The 14,724-nt window shown below is 32.8% G+C and overlaps 1 protein-coding gene across 1 annotated transcript; it reads left to right on the forward strand.

Annotated features, from left to right (window-relative positions):
• Positions 1-12: 12 nt before the first annotated feature.
• On the forward strand, positions 13-12,938 carry LOC128240760 (ras-related protein Rab-22A-like). The gene is made up of 7 exons (XM_052957590.1): positions 13-186; positions 3,392-3,488; positions 3,927-3,996; positions 5,197-5,290; positions 6,339-6,368; positions 7,429-7,554; positions 8,308-12,938. Exons 1-7 carry the CDS (start codon positions 144-146, stop codon positions 8,493-8,495), a joined length of 648 nt encoding a protein of 215 aa, XP_052813550.1. The 5' UTR covers positions 13-143; the 3' UTR covers positions 8,496-12,938.
• The last annotated feature ends 1,786 nt before the right edge of the window (positions 12,939-14,724 follow it).

Here is a 14,724-nt window from a genome sequence, read left to right on the forward strand (position 1 = left end):
ATTGTCACGTGATAACAAAATGTCGGACGCACTAACTTCCTGACAATCTATTGATGGATCGTTTTTCAATTGTTATTGTGTTTGGCAGTTTAAATGACATGTAAATTATTTGTTCATTTTGGTATTTATATTAAACAGGTGATATGAAGTCGTTAGAGGCCAAGGTTGTTGTTCTAGGATCTCAAGGTAGGGTATTTTTAGTGACGTCAAAAAAATATCTTTATCCAAAACGAAAATAACAGAACAATCAAACATTCTTTGATTTGAATCTAGTCCATTACATTCTGTAGAAATGGAAACAGCACATGAGTTAATAATAAATTTTAATAAATCAAGTTGTCTGTATATTGACAGAGTTCGAATTTAACTTTGAGGAGCACTTGCAAAATTTTGCGAGTGCATTTTGAGGCAACTCGCAAAATGACAAATCAACTTGCAATTTTATTATTTGCTTTATTCCCTTATAATATTGTCTAATTAAAGTAGAAATTAACACCTAAGACATATTATGAATATTAAAAAGTATCAATCTTGAGTGACTCGACTACTAGAACTTGTTGATGGCTTATTCTATTTGGGGGGTATGGAAAGACTCGTCTGATGCTGGCAGCTTTTTGATAAAGCTGTCCAATAATTTGACATTTTTCACTTTGTATATTTACCCTCGCCATTTAATACCCATGCGACAAGCACGCTACAGATTTCATTAAGTCTATAAGTATTAAAAACAATAAAATAATAAATCTAAAATAAAAAAGCAACAGTAAATGTAGCGTGGATACTTTGGACCATGAAATATATCAATCAACGAAGTCTATTCATTTTGACAGGATGATGGGGTTTACATATAGTGCGCAAAAGCGCTAAATTTAGCCAATGATTGAGCTAGGTGATTACGTCATTCGTATTTACTTTGTATTATGCACGCCTTGGAGCATCCCAGAAAGATTCGAGATAAAACTCGGCCTTTTCCGTGTTTGTTCTATTTTTGAAAACCTACTAGAGCGTGACTCTGTACTGTCTTCTTTAAACCGGTAGTGTAAACATGCCACTGATAGGCTGTTTACACTCGACTACATAGCATAGCAGAATTAAGTTCATGTTTATTCTACTTTCCTTTTAACATTTTGTGGTCTAGAAAAAACCACTCGCAGAATTTTGCGAGCTTGAATAAAAGTCACTCGCAATTTCCAAATGTCGCTCGCATTTTGCGAGTATGCGAGTCTAAATTCGAACCCTGATTGATATAGCATAATATTTATAGAATATCTGACTACCACATTTGAGAGCCCTTCTCAACAACCATAATCAAATGGATTGATGGACCTAGGTAATACTCTCTTGAAATTGCTTAGGAGTGGGTCATAAAGTGCTCAATAGCAAACATTTTATTAGTGCAGCACACCAGGGCTGGAATCTAAGTTAACAATGTACTTTTTCTTAGTATTTGATTAAACATGGGGTGCAAAATACATTCGGAACTCCTCGGCCATTTTTATTGAAAACAACCTCAGATGTATGCCGGTAAATCAGTTGAAGTAGTTTGTATTCTTTTTAATTATATCGTTAATTAAATTTAGTGTTTAAGAGTTGTATTTATTGATCTTAGAAGTTTAAATTGATAACCAGTGAAGTGTATTATTGCAAACATCATTAAGATTCCCAAGAGTTAAGACATAAAGTTTAACTGCTAAATAAAATTACTACGCGATCTACTTGCAGCAAAAAAAAATTAAATTTTAGATGTAAAAATATGTAGCCTCATATTATGTTATGGCGGTGTATTAGTTAATATCCCACACTGCTCATTATAATCTATTATTATATTTATAATTAAGCAAAAGTGTGGACAGAAATGTTTATGACTTGTAATAATCTAATCATCCATTTAGTTTTTGACCCAAATTTTACTTTACTAAATATTTAAAGATTTAAACATATAAGGTACATTGATAATTGATATATTGATACATTACTGTTTTCCATCATTGAAAAGACAACCATCATTGAAAAGACAACAGAAACTGAACATTTGAGATAAAATATATATTTTAAAAGCACTTCATGATGTAAAAATAGTTAAACTAAATAGATTGTAATAATTTAAAAAATACTGTCCATTTTTTGACAAATTTCACAAATTTAAACTCAGGTTGGGTTTTAGTAATAAATATTTGATTTTCAAGCCTTTCTTGAAACAGTTTTCTGTGAGTTTTGTGCTCAGAAATGTTATTAGATAAAAAATTAGATGTATACAAAATAATATAAAAAATCCTTTAAAAAAAGCATGAATCAGTGCTAGTATGTAGTTGAAGACCTACAAACTAAGTTAACCAGGTGGCTGGATCTTATTTACATTATCGTTAGACACATGTAGAGAGAGGGGTTGGAAGACGTGGCTCTTCCCAGTGGAAGTTGGATGCAGAGGCTTTCCATCACAGTCAGTGTGGAAAATGCTGAGAGCTGTTGGCATCAGGGGACGAGTCAGATAGTCCGCCGTCCACGCTCTTGGGAGAGCTGCAGAGAGGGCGTCAAGTTGGCTCTGGCTAGGACGCTGTGAACCGACTTGGAAGCCAACATAGACGAGGTAGTGACTGATCACCACTACCTGCCCCGCCATCTAGCGGGTGTACCGAGATAAGGGGCGAAGCACCCAGTGACAGATGGGCACTCGGCTGAGGACGTCTATGTTAAGCAGTACAGCTGTATCTTCACAACATTTACAAACACTAGTCACTGTGGAATGAATTACAGGATTGATGTCATTACCGTCTCCATGGCCTAGTGGTTAAGGCCGAGTCATACCGAAAGATGTTAAAAGTTGGTACAAGTAGCTCCCTTGCCTTGAGCTCGGCATTTAAAGGGTAGTGCTTGGAAAAGAGGGGTACTCAGTACTGGTTCAACCCAGGAAAGTTGTATCCCGTGTATTGGTGCTTTACACCGAGCATCAATGTTAAAGAACCAAGAGGTCTCTTCCCAAAGAGCTAGGGTATTGCACCCGGATCTTTTGTATCTCACTCTGTTTCTTCAAGCCTTTCAATGTCTGGATTTGACTGCGAATTGCTGTCATTTTTATCTCATTTCACTTATGGCATTTAAACACAATTTAAGTCATGATGGCGTCACGGCGGGGTCAAGCCATAATGCAGCCAATGGGTGCGGGCAGACCCTTATAAACTCAAATAAACAAAATTGATGTCATTATTGGGGTATGAAGGCAGTTGGGCTGGTGAAAGTGTGTGGAGTCAGAAACTTTAACCAAACCAACTGCGTTCATATCCCCATTAATGACATAAATCCGCAATTTATTCCTTATTTTTACCCCAGTAGTTCATTATTTCCTTTAAGAATTGTTTCTTTTGAGAATGTTTGTTTACAAATCATATTTCAGGTGTTGGGAAGACCAGTGTTGTCATCCGCTATGTCGGCGGAATGTTCAGTAAGGCTGTCAGTCCAACCATTGGAGCTTCTTTCTTCACATACAAACTGTAAATAGGCTTTATATTTCACACAAAATAAGTTTAGAAATGTCAAATTGATTCAAAGATCACTGGCAAGAATACAAATAAAGTTTGTGAAAAATTCAGACATTTTGAAACAGATAAGAAATATGTGTATTGCCGTGTCATCTGTCAGGAGCACCTAACAACCTCATGTTGTATAGGGGTCATCTACTGACCATGTACATACCATTTTTGAAGACTCTTAAACAAGTCGTTGATAGGGTATTGATCATAATAAAAGTTTGAGATGACGAAGATGAATATGACACCAGACAAAGTAAAATACTGTATCTGCCATGTTTACAGGTGACACAATAAAAAACTATTAAAGTCTTAATTATGTTTAAACATTAAAGTTAATTGCTTTATTTTTATTTTTTGATGTAGTACAGTACTGAAATGACTCTAACCTTTTCTTTACAGTACAGTGGATGACTACCGTGTAAAACTCCAGGTCTGGGACACAGCTGGACAAGAGAGATTTAGATCTATGGTAAGTTGTACATTACTTGAAAGTTTCTGACAGATAATGGATGAAAAGAAATAATCACAATAAGTTTATAGGTTAAGGAAGAAACGGGCACAGTGTATCAGACTGTTAAGAACTTGAACATTATGAATTTCACCAAAAATGTTAGGAATTGTGTTTAATTGAAGTAATTTTAGGTCTAAACCACCAAATATGTAAAGTTGACATGTATTTATAATCTGATTATAGGTTCTAATCAAATTTTTAAGACTAATAGTTAGTCTTAAGCATTTAATTCTATCAAGGCAGAAGAGAGCCCATGGGGATCTCCATGAGAGCAGAAGAGACCCCATGGGGATCTCCATGAGAGCAGAAGAGACCTCATGCTGGTCTTCCAGAAGGGTGTTACCAAAGAAAGACAGGGTGAAGCACCCTTCCATATCTCTTTAGTTAAAACCCTTTCCATATGTTTGATAATCTAGGTGCTCCAGTTTGCAAGTTAAGTGAACTACCAATCAGTCTAATTGACACACATACTTTCTTACCTGTGCAAGCCTGTGCCACGAATATTGAAACACAAATTAAAATTTCTTTATTCATACTCACAGTTTAAATTGAACTAGTTAAAAACATGCGTTTTCTATATATACATGTAGAAATAAAGAATACGAAACAAATAAAAAATATTAATAGATGAATGGTAACTTTATTTGAGAGTATGATTTAAACAAAAGGGGGTATTTATTCTTTAGTAGAACTTATAAATTATGATGCGTGTACCAGTGTACTTGTGAATTATATTTTTAGTCCCAAATAACAAAGTAATGGTTAAAGATTATTTGTATATACTGACAAAAGAAATAGTTTGACGTAACACAGTCTCATAACCATTTATTTAGTGGAATAACATTCTTAAAACGTTTAAGTCTTTAGTGGTCTACATTATATTGTGTCAGCCACTGTTTATACCTACCACTTCACCTGATTACAATTAATAATAACTGACTTCTGTTTTACAGAAATAAATGTATTAAAAAAAAACTAATGATATATTGCCTTAAATTCTCATTGAAATAAATATGATGTTGATGGAACTTTGATACAAGTTGGTAAGTTTGACAAAATGTAGGAAAAAAATAGAGATAAGAAGTGTTGATTTATTTAATTTTTAACAGGTTTTTGATATGACAGTAAAAAAGTACAAGAGTATTTGTGTTAATTCAGGCACCAATGTACTACAGGAAGGCGAATGCAGCCATGTTGATCTATGATATCACATCTTCCGACACTTTTTATGATATTAAGGACTGGGTCAGTGGTAAGTAGGGGAGAAGAGAAGAACCTCGAGTTATTGTCGTAACCATTGGGTCGGCAGCCTCATCATAGTGCAAAAATTATAGTTCATATATATAACTGCAGTCACATTCATTACAATTCCTACTGGTCATCTAGGTAAAATGCAATGAGGATTTAAATCTTCGGGGGAAGAAAAAACAATGTGGAGTTATTGTCACAACCTTGGGTTTAGCGACATTGTCATTATGCAAAAACTATAGTTTTTGACTGACTTCTAAAAACATTTATATTCAAATGAAACTTGGTATAACACATGTTGTCAGAGACAATTTGCATATGTGCATTAAGGCCTGTAAGGCCTGGTTTCAATAATTGTTGAGAAATGTCCCTTTTTCAACTGAGAAACAACAAACAAGTGTTGGCTTTTTCTCCATGGCACCATTGTTACCTATCCTATTATTTAAGTTTTAAATATCAAAAAAGCATGATTAAATTCACAAGATGTGTGACATTTAATACATTTGGGAGGAAAAGTTACACACACTTGTACTGGCAAACTATTTTTTCTTTCATTTGTAAATCAAATGAAAAATGCATTTTATATATTATATATTTGAATTTACAAAATTCAGCAATTTCCAACCTGCATTAAGCGGCAACATGTCTTGAGCAGCCAATTTAACCATTTCCCAATGGTGGCCATTTTATACAGGTTTGACTGTAAGTTACAATGTAGTATTTTCTCATTCATTAATAATCCAAGCTCTATTATTTTTTTCCATTATTTCCAGTATAATACAATGTGCATGTTGAATCAATCATTAAGGGGTCATCTTGTCAACAAACTGTTGAATGCTCAATTTTTAAGTGGTTTTTTTCTGGTCATATTCAATTATATTTTGAAACAAATAGTATGACTTGAAATGTTAGATTAAGGTTTACTTGAATTCACAATTTAAAACCATACTTAGATTTCTGGCATCCGCTTTCTATTAAGCTTATTTTGACGCATGCTCATTGACAAGATGGTCCCCTGGATTTCAAAACAAGGTAATGTCTTCTATTTGCAGAATTAAAAAGAAATGTAGATACTCCAATCAGTAAGTTACATTTTCCTTTTTGGCATGTATTATTTTAAACTTTATGATCAAGTAGGAATAAATGTTAACTTGTGCTTAAGTCAGTGTCATTGGCACCATACTGTGCAAAAGTGTAGTCTTGTATTTCAAGGGTAAATCTGTGTACTCAGAGAAAAGCCACTTGTTAAAGCTGGCAACATACCAAACTCTCATACAGTCAGGCCGGGAATTGAACCTGGGATGCGCCGGTGGGAAGAGAGTGTACTAACCACTGTACCAACCAGACAATGGGCCTGTATCGAGTCTCGATGAGGCAATCCCTTGTCATAGGGTAGTAATTAGTAGTAACCAAAAGTGAATTAATGTGTTTTGTTTTTATATGATTTTTGCTTGATCATTATAAATGGTAGATTCGCTCATTTCAATATATTTGATAAACCTAGCCGAAAAATTAACTTGTATTGATTCACTACAATATAAAGCTGTGTTCACAGTAAGTTTGTAATATTAGATAAAGGGCCAATTGTTCAGATCTTGTTTAAGTTATTAACGTTGTTAACTGTATCATTGTTAAAAATCAAATCTTTTGTAACCTGTAGCTTTTAAAGCAACACGGTAGAATGTCCGCCTGCAGAGCGAGAGGTCGTGGGTTCGAACCCCGACAGGTGCACATAGCAATTTGTGCAGTCTGTTACACTTTAATACTCTAAAATTTTCATTGACACACATGCACATGTGATATATGATACTTTACCCAAATTTTAAGAAAACTGAATTGGCTATGCTTGTTTTACTGAAATATATCTGCACATTATAAATTAATTCCCCTTATAAAAGTTAACGTCTATGCCGTTCACAACGTTGTTAACTTTAAAAGGTTTCAAACAATTCGCCCTATAATTACCGTATTATATCATGTATATATAGGATGCACTTTTTTACCCCCAATTATCGTCTTAAAAATTGCCTGCGTCCTTTCTATGCTATTAGAATTTCATCTGGGTTTTTTTTCCAAGTCCATAGTATTTGTATTATAAACTTACTGTGAAGACAGCTTTTTACTGAACTACCATCGTTCCAGTTTTGTGCCTTGTGGGAAACAAATGTGATCTTGTGGACAGTCGACAGGTGAACGTCACTGATGCTCAGGAATACGCAGACTCCATTGGGGCGCTGTTCTTTGAAACTTCCGCTCTCAAAAATACAGGTACAAATATTTAGTCATGAGCTTAATGATTTTCCTTGGCTTAAGAATGAAAAGATTCACCTCCCAGATTTTATCTTCAAAAGCTTAACTAACAAAGACATTTATTAATTTTTAGTTAAAACCTTATGACAATAGTTATAACAACTTATGGTAAGTCTTGCTCGTTGGCAGTATCACATGAGAATGTGGCCTTGTGTTGTTGGCGAAATTGAGAACCCAGAAAAAACAAAATTATTGGGCTCGGTGACCCCAACCAAACTCGCATGGGCTCAATGGATTTGTTCATTTAGTTGATGTATAAAAAAATAGCTTAAGGATGCCTTGTGACCCCCATATTATTTTGGTATCATTTGTAAGGGTTTTATGAGAAGATAAAGGCTTATGTAAAACAAAATATCAAAATTATTACTTACAAACTTTTTTGGTACTGAAAGATTGTCAAATATATCACTCCACGCCCGATTTCAGTTCAAAGTTAAGAATAAAACTATGAACTGTGATTACTGTTTGCAGGTAAAATGGTGAGAATGTATTGAAAACAATGCATAGAATCTCACTTACCTAAAAATAACCTAAAATGATTATAATTGAATACTATCGGTTATGATTTTCAAATGTTTTGTTTAAAGCCTCAAATTATTCTGTATTTCTGTATAAAATTAAACATTTGTTACTTATGACTTTAATCATAATAATTATTAGTTGAAAGTATTGATCATCATAAGTGATAATACCCTGTTACTTTTCTTACAGGGATTGAAGAAGCATTCTTGGAGGCTTCAAAGAGATTGATCAAACTTTATGAAACCACGCCTACTTCTGGATTACACACGTTGGATCAATTAAACAGTTCCGGGAATAATGACGATAAAATCCACATTGACCCCCCATCAAAACACACAGGACCCCCTCCACCACCGGCGTCAAAGTGTAGCTGTTGATAATTTGTGTGGTTATTTAAAAAGTGTGTGATGTAAAATGATCATCTCCCCTTCAGTAGGGAAATATGGCTGTTGTTGTGCTCACATATATGTAGTTAATGTTTATGTATAAATATTATTAGGTTATAGATGTTTTTATGCATTTTTCGTTTGTTTTGCACGTTATATTTTTTTTGTTTGAGGTGGTATCCACCCAAGAACCCTGTATCTGCTTCTATTTCAATGTACAGTTATTGAGTTCCAGCACAAGGGTGACATCATGAACATTGTATTATGATTTCTTTGATTTGAATATAGCCACAACTCAATAAACCATTTGAGATATTGAAATGAAACTTGGTACACGGAATGCCAGAAACAAAACATACTTGTATAACAAGGTCCATAACTCTTATTTTAATATGTATCAAGTTGTGCACCTTTTTCATGATTGTTGATTGATTGACAGAGGATTGTTTGTGATTGCACCACAGTGTTATAATAATTTGCAGGGTTGGTGTTTAAGTTTATTCATAGTCGGGCAAGGTCATTGGGCCAGTGCATCATATGCAGGGCTTCTTATCAGCTGATTTATAGCCATTAGTCAGCTATGTTCCCAATGTTAAACAATGGTATTTTCACAATTTGAATTCAAAACTTTCCATGAAATCTTTGGAAAATTAATTGGTCAAATTTGGCCCCAAAATTACTTTCATCGTGTATTTTTTTCAAAATGATTGACAAGTTTATCAGCAGCTTTAATGTAAGTAGGTAATATGTTCCAATTTGAGAAGTTTAAAACAATCATTTACAATATAACATCTGGTGAGCTGCACAAAAAGCTCGAAAATGCCCTTGTATGTAACACCATTTTGAAAAGCAAACAACCATTGTCATTATTTTATCATACAACTGATATACAGCATCAGGGCGGGTATTCATATAAGATCTTACAGCTTTTGCACTCCCACAGATATACCATTTTAACAACTTTTATATTTTTTTGTCTTATAAAGAGCAAATTTTTGCATAAATATCTGCAAACCAATGATATAGGATTGCTTACAAAAAATCAGATCGTAGATTTTCATATTTTTGTTTAAATATTAATGTTTTATGGCTTAAACCGTTACTTATGGTTTAAGAAAAATTCACAAAACATCCATTTTTGAACTTAAATATAAAAATCTGCGATCAAATTTTTTGCCAGTAGTCTAAAATAACTGGTTTCCATGGAATTTCGCAAAAATTGGCTCGTTCCAAGACAAAAAAATAAAAAAAAGTTGCCAAAACATTCAATCTGTTAGAGTGCAGCGTTAAGTCATTCCTTTACTTAAGTCAATTTCCTAAATTCACATTGTCTATATTAAAAGAAAAGTAAGTGTCTTTAACATGAAACTATGTATTTTAAATAAAATGATAATAAAGTATTTCATATATAAGGAAGGAATTACAACATATGATTAGTAAGATACTTAACTTAGGAAAATGACTGAAGATGTTTTATGAATACTGTCCCCATACTTAAACGCTTGACTTATATACATTCTGGCTCATGTAGTAATCTGCTCAATATTACATTTTCTCATTCACGCTACTTCTTGAACCCCCTTTAATTTTGTTAATAAAGTCAAGTCAATATTTGTATAGTGTGGGATGTCATGTAACATATAAACATAAGCTACCAGTATATATAGCTTTTAACTGGTTTCATTTCACAAATAACAACAGGATTCAACTGAAATAAGTAAGCATGTGTAATTAGACATAAAATGTAATCTTTCAAAGTCACCACATATATATTACTTAATGTAGTAAAGAATGCCTTGAACTGATCATAAGTTAATCGTTTGTAAAACTTTGAGATTTTTTCTCTCGTTTTTTCTAATCTTATAGCCAATTAAATGCTTGTTGGTTTAAATAGTATTTATTTTGCAACACATATTACTATATATATATATATATACATACAACATTACATTTACAAGGAAAGGATTGAAAGGATTGAGGAGAAAGCCAAAGGCTTATAAGGAACCCCTTTCCTCCATCCACCTTGCTTGTTACCGATAGAATAGTTGATTTTCATTTTTAGGGAAAAAACATGTTTCAAAGAACAATATTTTTTTAATGATCTATGTTAAAATCATAACCTCAATACATGCATTCCATATTTCTTGCATTACTTTTAAATTAATTATTAGTATCTTGTAGTTTTGTTAAAACTCACCTGCTAAAAACCTATTTGTTTTAATTTCTAGAATTAGGGTTCATATTTACCCCTAATCATATAAATGTTTGCTTTTTTGATGTGCTTTACTAAATAATGCTCAGTGTTCTATATTTGATATATCATCATCGTGATGACGGACTTCAGGACTTATATATATGTATACACTTTACACTTTACACTATAAGGGGGAAACAACAGTATATTTTTGTATAATAATGGCAATTTTGTCTGACAAAATCTAGATGCAGGGAAGATATCATAAATGTCTGATTATAAGACACACTTTTTTTTCCTCAGATTTTGACCTAAAAAAATCCCTGGGTCTTACAAACAGTAATAAGCTTTTGACATTTTTTTCTGAAGTTGGCTGAATGGAATCACCGAGACATGTCTAAGGATAAGGATAAGAGGATATTTGTTTATTTCAGTGTAAGATCGTATTTTATTTCAAGAGTGTCATAGAAAAACATACTTTCACGAGTGACGAAGTGTTTCATAAGTGATGTGTTCTGTTTTGATCAAGGGGAAGTAACTACAATGGATTTTAAAGTAGTTCTGAAAGTTGATATTTTCACTTCTTATTTTGCAGTTAAAATATCAAATTGATATTTTCACTGTTGTTATTTCACTGATAAAACCCCATATTTCATTGAAAAGCATGAAAGAAACTATCAATATTGAATACTGGCCGAGACCGAAAAGCCTAATCCTGAAACTTGGGTCCAAGTATGACGGATTCAGGCCCCAGGCAGGGTGAACTAGCTTAAAATCCTGTTGAAAGTGTTTGAAAGCCATTTACATTAACCATTTATCCAAGATACTTCTTACTTTTTCTATTGCAAATGTCCAGCAAAAACAAAACTATATAGCAATCTGCACCTACCGTAATAATTCTCTATCCTGATATGAGGATTACCGTAATCCTGAACTTTATCACCCTGGGTAGCTGGTGCATTTATTATGATGGCGATATTTTATTGCTTAATATTCAGTGTGTACTGCATTGCCTTTTATATAGAGGATAATTGTTTGTTTAAGTTTAAGATATGCAATATATTTTCTGAGTGAACACCAAAAGGAATATGTACTCTTATTGTTCATAAGGTGATATACACACTTGTGCAATCATACACTGAAATATTTTTTCTGTTTCCTGTATGCTTTTAAATTAATAAAAAAAAAAAAATTAATTGATATTAAATAGAAAAAAATGAACGAAATTTCAACCAAATGATATCACACCAAGAATGATGTCATGGCATTTTAACCCAGCGTTGTATCCATTTGTTACCATTTTTACCATTGGAACAGGTAAAATCTGAGAAAACTGTGAAAATATATTTTTATCAACTCACTGTTTCAAACAGTTATATCGAGATATAATTCATCATTATATTTCAATAAACTACATAAAAGCACAAAATAAAATCTTCTACCTGCTGCTTACCATTTACATCTGCTATTAACTAATAGCAAAATAAAATCAATAAACTTAGATGATGAAATTTCAAGCAAGATTTCAATTTCTTTTTTCATGTGACGCCAGCCCCAAAGTGTATAGAATGAATAATTTAATGCAGAGAGGTTATCAATTATAGTCAAAACAGAATTTTATATTTATTTACTGTTTTTGGGGGTTTTTTTAATAAAAATTCCATTAATTATTGGTAAGCACCAAGGGTTGAAAAGATTCACTTGTGAGCTATGAAGCGGTCAAGTTCTAGCCCCCAAACTTCACATCCGTATGTTAGAATAGGTACTGAAGAAGCATCGGGAAACATTGAATTGGAGATTTAGAGGCAAGTTAAGGTTTTTGATTTTAAGAAATAGTGCATTCATGGCTTTGTTTGTCAGACTAATTAAATATTGTGTGGCCTTGGCTTGTGATATATCAGAGATGAACTGTGCTAACATATCAGCATTCTTGGGGAAAATCCTATTATTGACCTACGTAAATCTATAGCATCAAATTTTATTGTTCTTTGTTACAGTAATGTGTTGTGCGTTTGTGAAATACTCGAGTCAAGTAAAATATATTGTAGATATGTTTATATTTGTCGTTCAAAGTGCCAGAATTGATTTTTATGTTTATTTGTTAGTTAATGTTAAACCAGATTTTTGGTGTAAAGATCAGCCATGGAGCTACTATTTCAGACTTTTTGTTGAAGTAATAAGGCAGTGTTTTTCTTATTTATTATGTGATTTTGAAAATAAAGCCTTTTATATTTGCCAAGAAAGAAGTATTTTGTTTTTATTTCCTATTATTACGGTTTCTGTCAGAGGAAAGGGTCAGGCAGGACGATGGCTTTATACCACGCCTCAAGTGTTGTTGTTTTTTTTAAATTTATACATTTAATGTTAAAAAAAACACATGTTTTTTTTTTTCAAAAACACTTATATATCTAAATGTTACAGCATTACGCCTTCATTTGTAGTTAAAAACACAAAAGTATTATGAATCACAAGTGAAAATAGCCTTTTAGATATTGGGTATTTTTTTATTTAAGTAAATGTGCAAAAGTTAAAGCCTTAAAGCTTTTAATGAGATGGTATGCATGTTCTAGTCATGTTGTTTCTAGGTCAAGGTCACACTGTTTATAAGCTACAAAGTTGAGTAGCTCATCTTTCTTCAGGTTGATGCCACTCCTGAAGGTTTTAACTCAGCAAGCCACTTTTCACATCTCCATAATTTTGTATCAGGATGAAAACACAATTGATGTTCCCACATCAAAGCAATGTACCGATTATTGACGTCGGTAAGTTTTCATGTTTGTTACCTATAGTCCAGTGGCGGTTTCAGGACTTTTTAAATGAGGATGGGCACAAATAATTATAAACATATAAAACTATTTTGAATATATCATTTTAATCATATAATGACATGGTATTCACATTTGTCGTCGCTGTCAATGATGTTTGGCAGATCAATTGAATTAAAAAGATAGCATTACCTGATATAAGATAAACCTTTCAAAAAAAATCATGCCGGTTTGGGCAATCGAAAAGAGGTCGACGGATTTAAAAGCAAAGTCGTTTACCACTCGGTCACCAGAGACACACATTTATGACGTAGAATAAATCGTACTGTATAAACCTACAACTTAACTTAAGTATATTGATTGCACTTAACGATATTGTACTTCTGATATCATTTTCATTTATGTTAACTGAAGTAAGAACAACTTGACAACGAATTCCAAAAAGGGTTTCAAATAAATTAATCTGTATTAATTTACAAAGGCTCTAGCATGATTCCGACGTTAATAAAAGCCGAATTGGAAAGTTTCAAGGCGGCATAGTTTTGAATTTAAACCTATTAAATGTACCGTCATGGACACACATATCTTGTTGACACCAAATGACATTATTTAAAGCTGCACTCTCACATATATACCATTTTGACAACTTTTTGATTTTTTTGTCTTGGAAAGAGCAAATTTTCGCATCAATATCTGCAAACCAATGATATAAGATTGCAGACAAAATATCGGATCGTATATTCTCATATTTCCGTTCGAAAATTAATCTTTTAAGGCTTAAACTAAAGGTTTAAGGAAAATGCATAAAACTTCATTTTTTAACTTAAATATAAAAATCTAAGATCTATTTTTTTGTCAGCAGTCTTATATAACTGGTTTCCATGGATGATCGCAAAAATTGGCTCGTTCCAAGACAAAAAATAAAAAAAAGTTGTCAAAACGTTCAATCTGTGAGAGTGCAGCTTTAAAGCAATGACGAACATATAATGTGCACATGTTAACAGTTTAAAACAACTTATATTTCTGGTATAGGATATATTCTGAAAACAGTAAACTTACCCGTATAACTGCAGCCAAATTTGTTTACTTTTGATCAGCTGTCTGTATAAAATTGGGCGCCGATTTATCATTATCGAATGTTCGGGCCCCGATGCCATTTTCATCAGACTTTTACGTGTCGTATACTATATAATACTTTGAAATTGGCATACCATAAATAACCGAACACGAGAAGGTTCAATTGTATATTTGCTGAACTATT

Source organism: Mya arenaria, chromosome 7 (assembly GCF_026914265.1).
Source record: "Mya arenaria isolate MELC-2E11 chromosome 7, ASM2691426v1".
NCBI classification, from domain to species: Eukaryota; Metazoa; Mollusca; class Bivalvia; order Myida; family Myidae; genus Mya; species Mya arenaria.